This window comes from Corticium candelabrum, chromosome 6 (genome assembly GCF_963422355.1).
Source record: "Corticium candelabrum chromosome 6, ooCorCand1.1, whole genome shotgun sequence".
Taxonomy (NCBI): domain Eukaryota; kingdom Metazoa; phylum Porifera; class Homoscleromorpha; order Homosclerophorida; family Plakinidae; genus Corticium; species Corticium candelabrum.
Window position 1 is genome coordinate 4,837,418 of NC_085090.1, and position 12,500 is coordinate 4,849,917.

Below are 12,500 nucleotides of genomic sequence, written 5' to 3' on the forward strand. Positions count from 1 at the left end.
ACTGAAATGCTAGTTTGCCCAGTCAGTGTAAGCAATTTGCAAAAAGTTTGCTGTCATGCAGTGTCTCTGTTCCTAGAACTGTGTTTTGCTAAGTGCACTACAAACACAGCAGCCTTAACTAACTATTTGGCACAGTAAAAATCAACTATAAATCGCCCTTTGACAATCCAGCTTGTGTGGAAATTCTTCCATATATATATATATATATATATATATATATATATATATATATATATATATATATATATATATGTATATATATATATATGTATATATATATATATATGTATATATATGTATATATAAACTTTTCCTTTAAAATCAATGCCGTCGAAACGTAGATAGACTCAACAAAATGTCAATGCAATGATACAAAATGTTCCAAAATATGACAGCAAATTAAGAGACTGCATTTTGCATTTTAATAAATCAATATACGTGCCTGTTTGACATGAAGAACCTGAGAGCCCTGCAGGACAGTCACAGGTAAACGGAGCCGTACAGTTTCCACCATTTGTAGCACACCCAGGATCACATTTAGCTGCCAGGTTCACACAAAGATATCACCACCACTGAAAACACAATTAAATTATGCCAAAATTCGTTACGTGTTGTACATGTAGATCCCATCCATCCAGACGAACACTGGCATTGATCCGGACTTGTACACATTCCGGAGTTCTTGCAAGTAGGCGAGCACACAGCTGCAACCAACACATTCATAGTCACAAGTTGTATGACTTTTTATAATTGTAAGGATATATATATATATATATATATATATATATATATATATGGTTTTTTAAACAATATAATTTCTATTTATTACAACTCCCAGGAGAGACTAACTGTACCAACTTTACTACATCTAGCTACTGTCATTTTAGAATTGCTACACCACAGTCTAGTAAAGAGTTGCTGATGAAAATAACTAACAGATTGGCTAATTAAAACATTATGTTCAAAAGAAGCTCTACATGCTATAATCGTTAACACTGGAAGGCTAGAGGGTGTCCAAAGACACAGGATCTCAACTACGAGAGAATGAAAAATGCTCCGTGTGCTGGACACATTGAAGCCATGTCATTCAGCCTTCTCCGTCTCTTCTGTTTCAGACACTGCACCTGGATAAATTGCTGCTCGAGTGAGAAAGACAGTTGTAAAGAATTTCGTACCGGTAAGTCAAAGTATGCAGGTAAACCACACTCGAAATCAGGGTGGTACACAGCTCCTAATCTTGTTCGGTTGCTACTGCTACATATGACCTCCCGACAACAAGAAGAATCATCTGTAAGCAGTGCATTATACACCACTTCGCATAAAGCATCACGACGCTTTGTTGTCAAACTCTGTCCTTGATTACATCCCAGTTGATGGTCACCAAACTTATCAACAGTCTTACCTCAAGGGCAGCGTTTGGAGTTTGGGGTTGGAAATATAGGATACCCAACCATATCTGTAGTGCAGCAAAAAACTGTCTTACATATATATATATATATATATATATATATATATATATATATATATATATATATATATATATATATAATTATTATGACTTAGACTCTTTGTGCTTCCGTCCTTAGGGTGGATATGTGTTATCTGTGTTATCTGTATTATATATATATATATATATATAAGACGTACTAGGGTAGAAATAGATACACAGTAGACTACTATCACTATATGATGTCAGAAGTAGAATCACACAAGCACTCACGTTGGCATGTGTTGTTTACAGCCGAGTATCCACTACAACACAAATATCTCGTGTAGTATGTCGTCATATACATTACTCTGTAGACAGTTCTATATCGGACACTAAAAATTAAGACGACAAAGTCATCTGCCAATCAGACATTGTGTCACTCTGCATGGAACTCACCGTGTCTTATAGCAGGTGGTCGGGAGCCAAAAGGAACACGTCGTTGTGTACCGCTCCGTGTATTGTTGCGCCATACTAACGCTCTTAGACACCCGTTGGCTGCAAAACAGTTGCCCACCATCAGCAAATAATATTTCATTTGCATTTCACCACAATAACGAATTCTTTGAAAAAGATTCTGGAATATCCGGGGTTGTTCCTATCCTCGCGCACCCAGACCTGTCCGCCGCGTATAGGTCGAATGGCACGCGAGACTATGTGTGGCTAACGCCTAATTTGTTACTCACGCCTACGCTACGACACTTTGAATGGGCGTGGTCGTTTACAGTACTGCAACTGCTGAGCATAAAATCAGTGTTTAGCGTCCAAAAACGAGATGGTTCAACAATGGCAATATACATCGCTTGCGACAGGCGGTCATGTGACCTCTACTTTCGCATTTAATTGCGAGATTGCTTGTGCTGGTGCATTTCTGTCGAACACATACGCGTACATAGCAAGATTTCTCACAAGATGCAGGATTGGCACAAATGCAGACCTTCACAACTTTCTACATCATTAATAATTAATGTACTAGAAGTACCTTTGACGAATGGTGCATACGTTGGGGCCAGTGAGACTGCCAGCGCATAGCATGCAGAGAAACGACAGCAAAAAGACAATGGCTGACTCTCTCTTTGCTCGCAAACACAGAGAAATCTTCATGATTCTGTGATTGACGAATCCCCGTACACTTACTCAACGACTGTATGTTCCCCATCAGCGTGAACCCGGAAGTGAGCAATAAAGTAGAGACCACACCAGGTGTACTCATTAGAGCACTAAGAGCTGCCCCAGTTGGACCATGTTATACAAATTATCTTAAATGGTTCCAGTTCCAGATAAATTGATAAACAGAAATGCCACACCTAGCGATTTCTATTGATACCGAGATCATCGCGGAAGTCCAAAAAACAACAGAGATATTGATGATTTTCAAAGTTCACACTTATGGGGAACAAACAGTAAGGAATAGAGACCGCGCCATTCCATCATTATCATATATCACACTTCATTGAGAGTAGAAGGCAACTGGCACAGCCTACAAAATGCGTGGGTGTACCAAGCTAAGGAATGTATGTACAGTAGGGAGTAATAATATTCAGTGTTTCTTTCCAGTTCATAGTAATAAATGCCATTACTGCAATTGTCTCCCCCTTCCCCCTATTAGTTTCAAACGAGGGAGTCTTTAGAAGTATAGCAGTAGTAGGTGTTTATGCAGAATAGGCTCTGTCACAAAGTTTATGATAGAGTAATGTAGGTACTGTAGTAGACAAGTTCACGCAAATGCTATAAATTGTACTGTCAGTTCTTACTTAAATAATTCATAAACTAATTCAATTACAAAGAGATCTTAGTCTAGTCGTTCAGTTAGTTGACAAACTAAGAGAGTAGGGGTATGTCTGCATGCATAACACGTGCGCGCAAACACACACACACACACACACACACACACACACACACACACACACACACACACACACACACACGCACACACACACGCACACGCACACGCACACGCACACGCACACACACACACACACACACACACACACACACACAGACAGACAGACAGACAGACAGACAGACAGACAGACAGACAGACAGACAGACAGACAGACAGACACACACACACACACACACACACACACACACACACACACACACACACACACACACACACACACAATTCAACACAATGCAACACGCCTCTCCTCATCTCTCAACAATAAAAGTGTCTATTCAACAACCGCCAAAAACATTGATATAAGCACACGTATACACAAGTGAGTTGCCAAAACAAGTACACAATTTGTGATAAAATACTCATGTTTTCCTAACTCACATTGCCCAAATGTAACCGTGACACCACGCACCTATCAAACACCATTCATCATTCCTTATCCTGATACTGTACCTGCAATCTCATGCAATGGCTCCTCTGCAGTAAGATGAGCAGCACCAACAATCAATGCAGCTCCACCATAACACGGATTCGTAGCCATCGGCACTATTGGCAACGGATCACTATAGTAAGGCTGCTTGTCTGGATATGGAGATAACAATCCTCCTCCTAGTGAGCTGTTTCTCATCGGTGGCATCGGTGCAATGTTCATATAGTCATTGAATGGCATGTTTCCTGAAGACTTATTGTTTCCCGTAGATGTATTTGGGTCATCAATCGAGCTATAGGCTAATCAATGTCACACTTTCATTGCATAGCAACAGTTAGCCTAGCAAGACTAAAGTACCTGTACATGATGCCACAGGTACAGCATACACAGGTTCTGTTGATCTACAGACACAAACACAACAGCTACTATACAATGCACCACACACGTGAAACATGGGCTGCAGACAAATTTAAGATGTTTGGAATTATTCTTGCCATGCAGTACAGTTGGCCTATAAAATCATGCAAATTGTAATAAACAAGACTTAGCCAGCTGTCGCACTCACATATACCAACACTATTGCTATCTCGGATGTATTCTCAGGCATCATTCCAGGTTGCCTGGAAAACCCCAATGCCCTGTGTAAATGCGTGATAGTGAAACATTTAACTGTATTGTATTCTAAAGTTTGTGCCTTGTCAGACTGCAGAGATGTTTTTTAATTTTTTTAGTGTGTCCATTTCATCATGTGGTACTAGGTCAAAGACTGTTTGACACATGAAATATATTGTAGCTACTAAATTCTCTAATTAAATTAAAGATGTTTGAAATAAACGTTTGCCTTTATAGACAACAGCAACATCCCTATACCTAATATTAATATCAACATTTCAAAACAAGATCAGTTGTGTTTGACTTTATATTGATTTTCATATCCTGAGTACATGCGTGTTTATCATACACTCTGCAGTATAAATTTTAGCAGTAGAAAAGTGTATTCTCTCGCTGTATGTCATCCATCACATACATCATCAATGACTGTTAAGTTCTACAAAGGTTCAAGTCGAGTGCCCAGCCCCTCGTCTCCCCAGGAGCTAAGAGAAAGACGTCGTCTTGCTCCTCCTGGGGAGAGACGACCAACTAGACTGTCTGACACCAAACCACAAGTACTACAGTACAAACACGGTAAACTTGTGTGTGTGTGTGTGTGCGCGTGTGTGTGTCAGTTCTTGTAAGAGCTATAGTAGTCAGCGCCTCCCCGTGGTGACCCCGGGCAACAGTATTTTCACTTTGTGAAAACTGGCTAAAGCTGACTGGAGTCTTGGAGTCTTTTGATTCTGAGTATAGGGTGTCGAATGATGGCATCACTCAGTTCATGTCAAGGCTTTCACCCTGCAAAGGTTTTGCAACCCTCTCACGGCAAGATATCGAATGATGCACATAGTGCAAGTTGGATGCATGGAAATTGTGCATGGCATATGGCATCTTGGAATGTGAGAACGCTAGTTGATGTTGACGGACCTATTGTGATGTGAGTGTCATTGATGAAGTAAAGATGAAACAAGTTATAAGTGAACTGAACAGCTACCAAGCGAATGTGGCAGCACTGCAGGAGACCAAATGGTTTGGACTTGATGCGTATAGAATTGAAGGTAGTGTTGTGTTGACAGCTGGCAGAGATGTTCCTGACACAGGGCAAAAAAGGCAAAGAGGAGAGGGAGTTGCCATAGTCTTATCTGGAGAAGCTATACATGTGTGGGAGGCGGGTGGTAGTCAGTGGAAAGCTTGGAGCTCAAGGTTAGTTACTGCTGCTATGAAGACTGGATGTGGACGACTGCATGTTCTATCTTGCTATGCTGCTACATTCATTGCAAGTAGGGAAGAGAAAGATAAATTTTATAATTATCTTCAAGGTGCTGTCTCATCTGTTCCATCAAATGAGTGCTATGTGATGTTGGGCGATTTTAATGCTCGCGTGGGTTCAAGAGGTGTTGATGATGACTGGTGGTATGAGAGAGGTCCTCATGGATATGGTAACATTAATGAAGCTGGAAAAGAGTTGCTGTTTTTTCTACCTATAAATGAAGCTACCCTTTGCAACACCTGGTTTAAGAAGAGAAATTCACGAGCAGACCTGGCAGCACCCAAAGTCGTTGAAATGGCATTGCATTGATTATGTGATTATGAGGAAGAGTCATAGAAGAAAGTGCATGAATGTATCTGTGATGCGTGGTGTGGATTGCAACACTGATCATCGAATGTTGAGAGCTAAAGTAGTGGATGGGAAGAACAAGTCATTCAGTACGGATGCTGCAGAAACAGCCGTGACAAGATGGGATGTGACAAAGTTAAAGAGCAAATGTGTTGATGAGAGAGACAGAGACATGTATGGGTAGTTTTGCGAGGAAGGAGTGTTAACCAGAGGTTACAAGAAGAGAGGGATGACACGAAATGTGTGCAAGAGAAGTGGAATACCCTGAAGACGGCGTTGTGTGACGGGGCTAAGACTGAGCATGGATATAACAATAAGAGACAACCAGATTGGTTTACAGAGAGTGAGGAAACTCTAAAACTACTCTTCTTAGAGAGAAATAGGCTATATGCATTGTGGCTTAGCACTGAAAAAGAAATCTATAAGAACAAACACAGAATTGCAAGAAGGACAGCAAGGCGAGCAGTGAGAACAGCTAAGGATGCCTGGTTTCAGCGTAAAGCTTTGGAAGCAAAGAGAGGTAGACACGATGGAAAGCTTGTATGAAAATGTATTCGTGACATTCAGAGAGGAAGAAGAAGAGGTGTGGTGCCAATGAGATTGGCTGTGGTAAAACATGAGAATGGTAATGTATGTACCACTACTGAGAGCAAGCATGATAGATAGAGAAGACATTTTAACAACATCCTCAACGTACAGAGTGAGTTTGATATGGACAAGTTAGAAAGAGTAACACAAAGACAACTGAAGCCAGAAATGTCTGAATTACCAACAGAGGAGGAGCTGTCAAACGCTATTGAGAAGGCGAAGAACGGTAGAGCTGGTGGTGAATCTAGTATACTTCCAGAGATGGTTAAGGCTGCTTGCATTGGAAATGAACTTTCTAAAAGATTACTGAAGTTGGTGAATGTTGACATTGTGTGGGAGAAGAGGAGTATTCAGATGATTGCCATGATGCTATCTTAATTCCTATTCCTAAGAAAGGTGATCTCAGCCATTGCAACAACTGAAGGGGAATTTCACTGTTGGATGTAATCAGACAAAATTGTGGCCAGGATCCTACAGGAGAGACTACAAAAGTTAGCTGAAAATGAGTTACCTGAGTAGCAGTGTGGCTTTGGGAAAGGAAGAAGCTGTGCATGATTCTTTGCTATACGTCAGCTTGTGAAGAAGTCTTTAGAACATGAATCTAAGGCCTTCTTCACCTTTCTTGATTTGAAGAAAGCTTATGACTCTGTCCCAAAGACAGGCGATGTGGAAAGCATTAGAGAATCTTGGCGTACCTGAAGAGACAATCCAGCTGATTGCATCTTTCATCAAGAAATGAAAGCAAAAATTCATTTGGATGGAACAATGTTAGAGGAGATTGAGGTTCAAAATAGTTTGAGACAAGGTTGTTCTATGGCTCCAGTGTTGTTCAACCTGTACAAATGTTTAGCTGTAGAGAGATGGTTGGTTAGGATAGAGGATACTGAGAAGTGGGCATTACGATCAAGTACAAACAGGACAAGAAATTGTTCAGGAGGTATACTAAGAACGCTTGTGAGAAGAAGATAATTTGCTGATGATGCAGCTCTTCTGTCATCATCAAGATCAGGTGCAGAGAAGAAAACAATGGAATAAAACAAAAAACCCAGAGATTTTGAGTTGACTGCTAGCGTTCCCAAGACCAAACACGTGATAACAGGAAGACTGGTTGAGGAAAATGATTGAACGCCTGTTGCACTTGAAGGAGTAGACATTGAGATGGTACATGAGTTTTCTTATCTTGGGTCTGTCATTACCAGTTCTGGGCAAATGACTGTGGAGGTAGACAAAAGGGTAGCTCAAGCGTCAAGGGCTTTTGGGGCTTTGAGAAAGGCTGTCTTTGTTGATAAATACCTAAAGATATCAACAAAGAGAATAATTTACAATGCGTGTGTTCTGTCTGTGCTGTTCTATGGAGCAGAATGTTGGGTCCTTCTCAGAAAGCATGATAAGAAGCTGAAAACCTTTCACCATCGATGAATTGGAAGTATCTTGGGCATTTCCAACAAGCAACAATGGTCTAAGCACATCACAATGGCAAAAGTGAGGAGGAGGTGGGAAGATAAAGAGACTGCAACTGAAAAAGTGAACAGGAAAAAGGTTGGAATGGTTGGGACACCTAGCTAGGATGCCAGACCATAGAATACCAAAATCAACCTTATTTGGTTGGTTGCCTCAGCCCCACTCCAGATGTGGTCCAAAGAAGAGATAGAGAGATATGATGAGAAGAGATTTTAAAGACATTGAAGTATCAGAGGCGGAATGTACGATGACGCTGTGAGATCAAGAGTGGGCTGGAGTACATTGTGTCGTGATAGTTTCGAACATTGGAGAGAGAGAATGGAGACATGTGCTCCGGTAGCAGTCAGGGATGTGATGTGTGAGATGTGCTCCAGGATCTTTAGAAGACAGAGTGATACGGCGAGACACAAGTGTATGGAAGAAAGAAGGAAACCGATAAGGGAACAACAGGGTTCAATCCAATGTTCAACTTGTTTCAAATGATTCAGAAGTAAAGGAGGATTGACAGTTCACAGATGTGTAGAATTCTAGCACGCACAATATTCATTCATCAGACTTGCTGCCTCTTGGAGGCAAGCATCACCGTTTTACGGTAGCTTTTGAAGAGAACAGGACAGGAAGGACAGGTGTGTGTGTGTGTGTGTGTGTGTGTGTGTGTGTGTGTGTGTGTGTGTGTGTGTGTGTGTGTGTGTGTGTGTGTGTGTGTGTGTGTGTGTGTGTGTGTGTGTGTGTACTGCACAAATAGCTGCACAAGATGAAGACAAAGATTAATATAATACTATTAATAAATAAAAGTAAATGCAAAAATAACTAACTAGATAATCCCATAATAAAATAATTAAGTAAATGTATTTCAGGCAAATGAAACAAATTAAACAAATGAGTAATAAAAATAGATAAGAAAACAACAATTGATACAAATATAAATACACACATGAAAGTTCAAAAAGCATTCCTGCAAACTCGATCAACTACGCCATTGAAATACGTTAAACCTCAGTGATTGTAAATCCAATATTCACAATTGTCACAAATTTATGCAAGCTTACTGTATTGACACTTGACCACCATGCCTGTTGCCATAACTCACACTGCAAACATAGCTCAACATATTACAATCATCTTTGTGGAGTTAGAATTTGACTGTGAATCCTACCTCTTGGTATCCGAACGTTTCCTCCGTCGAATTACTATCACCAGTATAATGGTCAAGATCACGAGAATCACGGCTGTACCACCTCCAACTCCTCCCCATATACCACTGACAATTCCAGATGAATCGTTTGTCTTTAACTGATCTTCCCTCGATCCTCCTGTCAATACAACAAAGAAATAATGTGGTTAGTTAGACAGAAACGCTTGGACGTGTATGAATGACGCACCTTCCGTCTCTTGACAGTTCTCACCATTCCAAGACTGACCCTCGGGACAAGCACAAATTCCTGTCTTCGGATTACATGTCCCGTTTGGACACTTCTCGCTGCATGTTAGGTTACATCCAATACCATAGAAACCGATATCACACTCTGCAGAGACGTGATTACTGTACACAACTGAAATAAACAATTCAAACTTTGCATACCAGATTCACAGTTGTCTCCTGTGCGTCCGCTGGGGCATATGCAACCAGCTGTTTTGTTGCACACTGCATCTACATGCTCACATTGACAAGATTGACAACCCACTCCAAATGTACCATCCGGACAATCTTAGCAGAAAATATTAGATGTAAACAGCAGAGTGGTAAGAGATAATTTACCTTGATCACAGCTTACTCCCATCTGTCCAGGAGCGCAGATACAATGACCGTCGATAGGATCGCAAGCCGAATCACAGTCACATGGTTCTAAGCATTGCATGCCATAGAAACCACTTGGACAAACTGCAAACATAGGACTACTTACACTACAATCATTAAATGATAAATTTATCTAACGTTGTGAACATGTGCTCCCGGTCCAGCCTTCAGTGCAGCTGCAGTCTCCAAGTTCGTGATCGCAAATGCCTCTATTGTAGCATGTACAGTCGTTACTACAGTCATGACCCCATAGTCCAGGTGGACACGGATCAGAACAGGTAGAACCTGAAGTGAAACCAAAAACAAGTTTACTCCACTTGCTTAAAATGTACGTATGTTTGTATGTGTGTGTGTGTGTGTGTGTGTGTGTGTGTGTGTGTGTGTGTGTGTGTGTGTGTGTGTGTGTGCATGCGTGCATGTGCTTGTGTATGTGCGTGAGCATGTCTGTGCACATGAGCGTGTGTGTGTGTGTGTGTGTGTGTGTGTGTGTGTGTGTGTGTGTGTGTGTCTGGTGTAAGTGTGTAGACAACTTGCCGCTATTACCAATCCAGCCTGGTTTGCAGTGGCATCTACCGTCCACGTTACTACAACTCTCAGCATTAGCACAATTACAAAGCTGTAAACAGCCTGCCCCAAACTGAAAAGCCTGCAATTTGTTAACAGCATTGACTCAGTGATCGCATGCATAGGTACAATGCACAGAACACATGCACGCACGCGCGCGTGCACACACACACACACACAGACACAGACACAGACAGACACACACACACACACAGACACACACACACACACACACACACACACACACACACACACACACACACACACTATACTACATGCCAGTATCAAGTAACAATCAAACTGACCACACATGGTTCAGAACAATTGTCTCCCAACCATCCATCAGTACAAGTACACGTCCCACTAACATGATCACAAGCGGCTCCATTTAGACAAAAACATTCTTGCCGACAGCGATCACCGTAGAAACCGCTATCACACGCCAATTCACAAAAGGCACCACGCCACCCATCCAAGCAAGTGCACGATCCATCCATGTGAGAGCAAACGCCATTATTCTGGCATCCACACAACCCACTGCAGTAGAACCCATACGTTCCGTCCGGACAAAGTTGATCACAGCTGTAAAAAAATGTACATGTATAGTAGGGTGAATACATTGCGGATAGAATTGATTGTGTCTCACATTGTGCCATTGTATCCACTAGTGCAGATGCATGATCCGTCCACTGGGTCACAGTGTGCACCGTTCTGACAACGACACTGATTGAGGCATTCGTAGCCAAAGGTTCCCTTCTGGCAAGATGCCTTGCAAGATGGCTGTATCCAACCATCCAAGCACTCACACTCACCGCTAGACTGATTACACCTGCAATAATCATAGACATATACATACATACATATATATATATATATATATATATATATATATATATATATATATATATATATATATATATATATATATATGTAAAGGCAGCTTGTCAAGCAGGGGTTGCGGCAGAAGCTGGAGAAAGAGAGAAAGACAGCTCATATCAATATATTGTTAGTGAGAATGTAGGTGTGTTTTATCCACTAGTTGTTGAAAGTCTGGGCTTGTGGTCGCCGTCTAGTCTCCAGATTTTAAAATCAATCTGCAGCAGAACAACATTCCACAGTCACCTCACAATGAGCCAGGCCACATCATATTTCCATTAACGGCTTTCAATTAAACTCTGGCTGTATAATGCAGAGACAATTCTAGAGAGATTGTCTGTAGATTGCTCTGATAACGTTCTAGACTTTTTGTAGAGTGGGGGTTTGGGTTGGTTTTGGGTTACTTTTTAAAAATTTATGCACTGCGTAAAAATATATATATATATACATATGTATAATTATCGACTACTTAAAACCAGGAAATCAATTAAGCTATCAAAAATGTGTGTGTATGAGTGTGTGTGTGTGTGTGCATGTGTGTGTGTGCGTGTGTGTGTGTGTGTGTGTGTGTGTGTGTGTGTGTGTGTGTATGTGTGTGTATGTGTGTGTGTGCACGTGCGTGTGTGCGTGCGTGTGTGCGTGCCTGTGTGTACAGCAGATCCAATGGCCAATACAAAATTACTTACCATTGGCTGTTCTTTGTCTCACAAGGACATGTAATACAAGTGGTCCCATTCCAGTACTCCCAGTCGTCTAAACATGCTAAAACAATAGTTGATAATGGCAATTACAAATTAAAATTGCTTTTAGTTAGTTGTGGCCTACGTTTCTCACAATATTGACCGACCCAATGCCCAACACAGGTACATGTTCCATTGACAGGGTTGCACAATCCACGGTTAACACACTTGCATTTGTGTTCACACCTGAAACCGTACGTATTTGCTGGGCAAGTTTTCTCACAGTGGTCACCAATGAACCCGGGAGGACAACTAAACGTATTTAACCACCATTTGACAAAATTCATGTTTATATATACCTATAATTTTAGTTTAGTTGCTCTTACCTGCAATTTCCTGTATAGGAATCACATGTTCCGCCGTTCTGACATGTACAGTTAAATTTGCAGTTGGGCCCATGGAGACCGTCAGGGCATGCGTCCATGCAAATTGCACCTCTCCA

The 12,500-nt window shown here is 41.2% G+C and overlaps 2 protein-coding genes across 4 annotated transcripts in view; both read right to left on the reverse strand.

Moving 5' to 3' along the window:
- Positions 1–1,816, reverse strand: part of LOC134181152 (multiple epidermal growth factor-like domains protein 10) — a 12,749-nt gene extending 10,933 nt beyond the window's left edge. For all 3 annotated transcript variants that reach the window (XM_062648367.1, XM_062648366.1, XM_062648369.1), the window contains exons 1-3: positions 1,721–1,816; positions 609–704; positions 443–541 (exon numbers count right to left, since the gene is read on the reverse strand). In XM_062648367.1, coding sequence (XP_062504351.1) covers positions 443–541; positions 609–704; positions 1,721–1,793 — 268 coding nt within the window. In that variant the 5' untranslated portion in view covers positions 1,794–1,816. The remainder of the gene's footprint in view (positions 1–442; positions 542–608; positions 705–1,720) is intronic.
- A 1,859-nt stretch (positions 1,817–3,675) lies between these two features.
- Positions 3,676–12,500, reverse strand: part of LOC134180810 (multiple epidermal growth factor-like domains protein 10) — a 24,384-nt gene continuing 15,559 nt past the window's right edge. The window contains exons 7-20 of the mRNA XM_062647994.1: positions 12,385–12,499; positions 12,144–12,310; positions 12,005–12,080; positions 11,089–11,271; positions 10,748–11,024; positions 10,422–10,524; positions 10,017–10,163; positions 9,840–9,962; positions 9,663–9,788; positions 9,463–9,606; positions 9,237–9,393; positions 9,130–9,171; positions 4,177–4,220; positions 3,676–4,118 (exon numbers count right to left, since the gene is read on the reverse strand). Coding sequence (XP_062503978.1) covers positions 3,826–4,118; positions 4,177–4,220; positions 9,130–9,171; positions 9,237–9,393; positions 9,463–9,606; positions 9,663–9,788; positions 9,840–9,962; positions 10,017–10,163; positions 10,422–10,524; positions 10,748–11,024; positions 11,089–11,271; positions 12,005–12,080; positions 12,144–12,310; positions 12,385–12,499 — 1,997 coding nt within the window. The 3' untranslated portion in view covers positions 3,676–3,825. The remainder of the gene's footprint in view (positions 4,119–4,176; positions 4,221–9,129; positions 9,172–9,236; positions 9,394–9,462; positions 9,607–9,662; positions 9,789–9,839; positions 9,963–10,016; positions 10,164–10,421; positions 10,525–10,747; positions 11,025–11,088; positions 11,272–12,004; positions 12,081–12,143; positions 12,311–12,384; position 12,500) is intronic.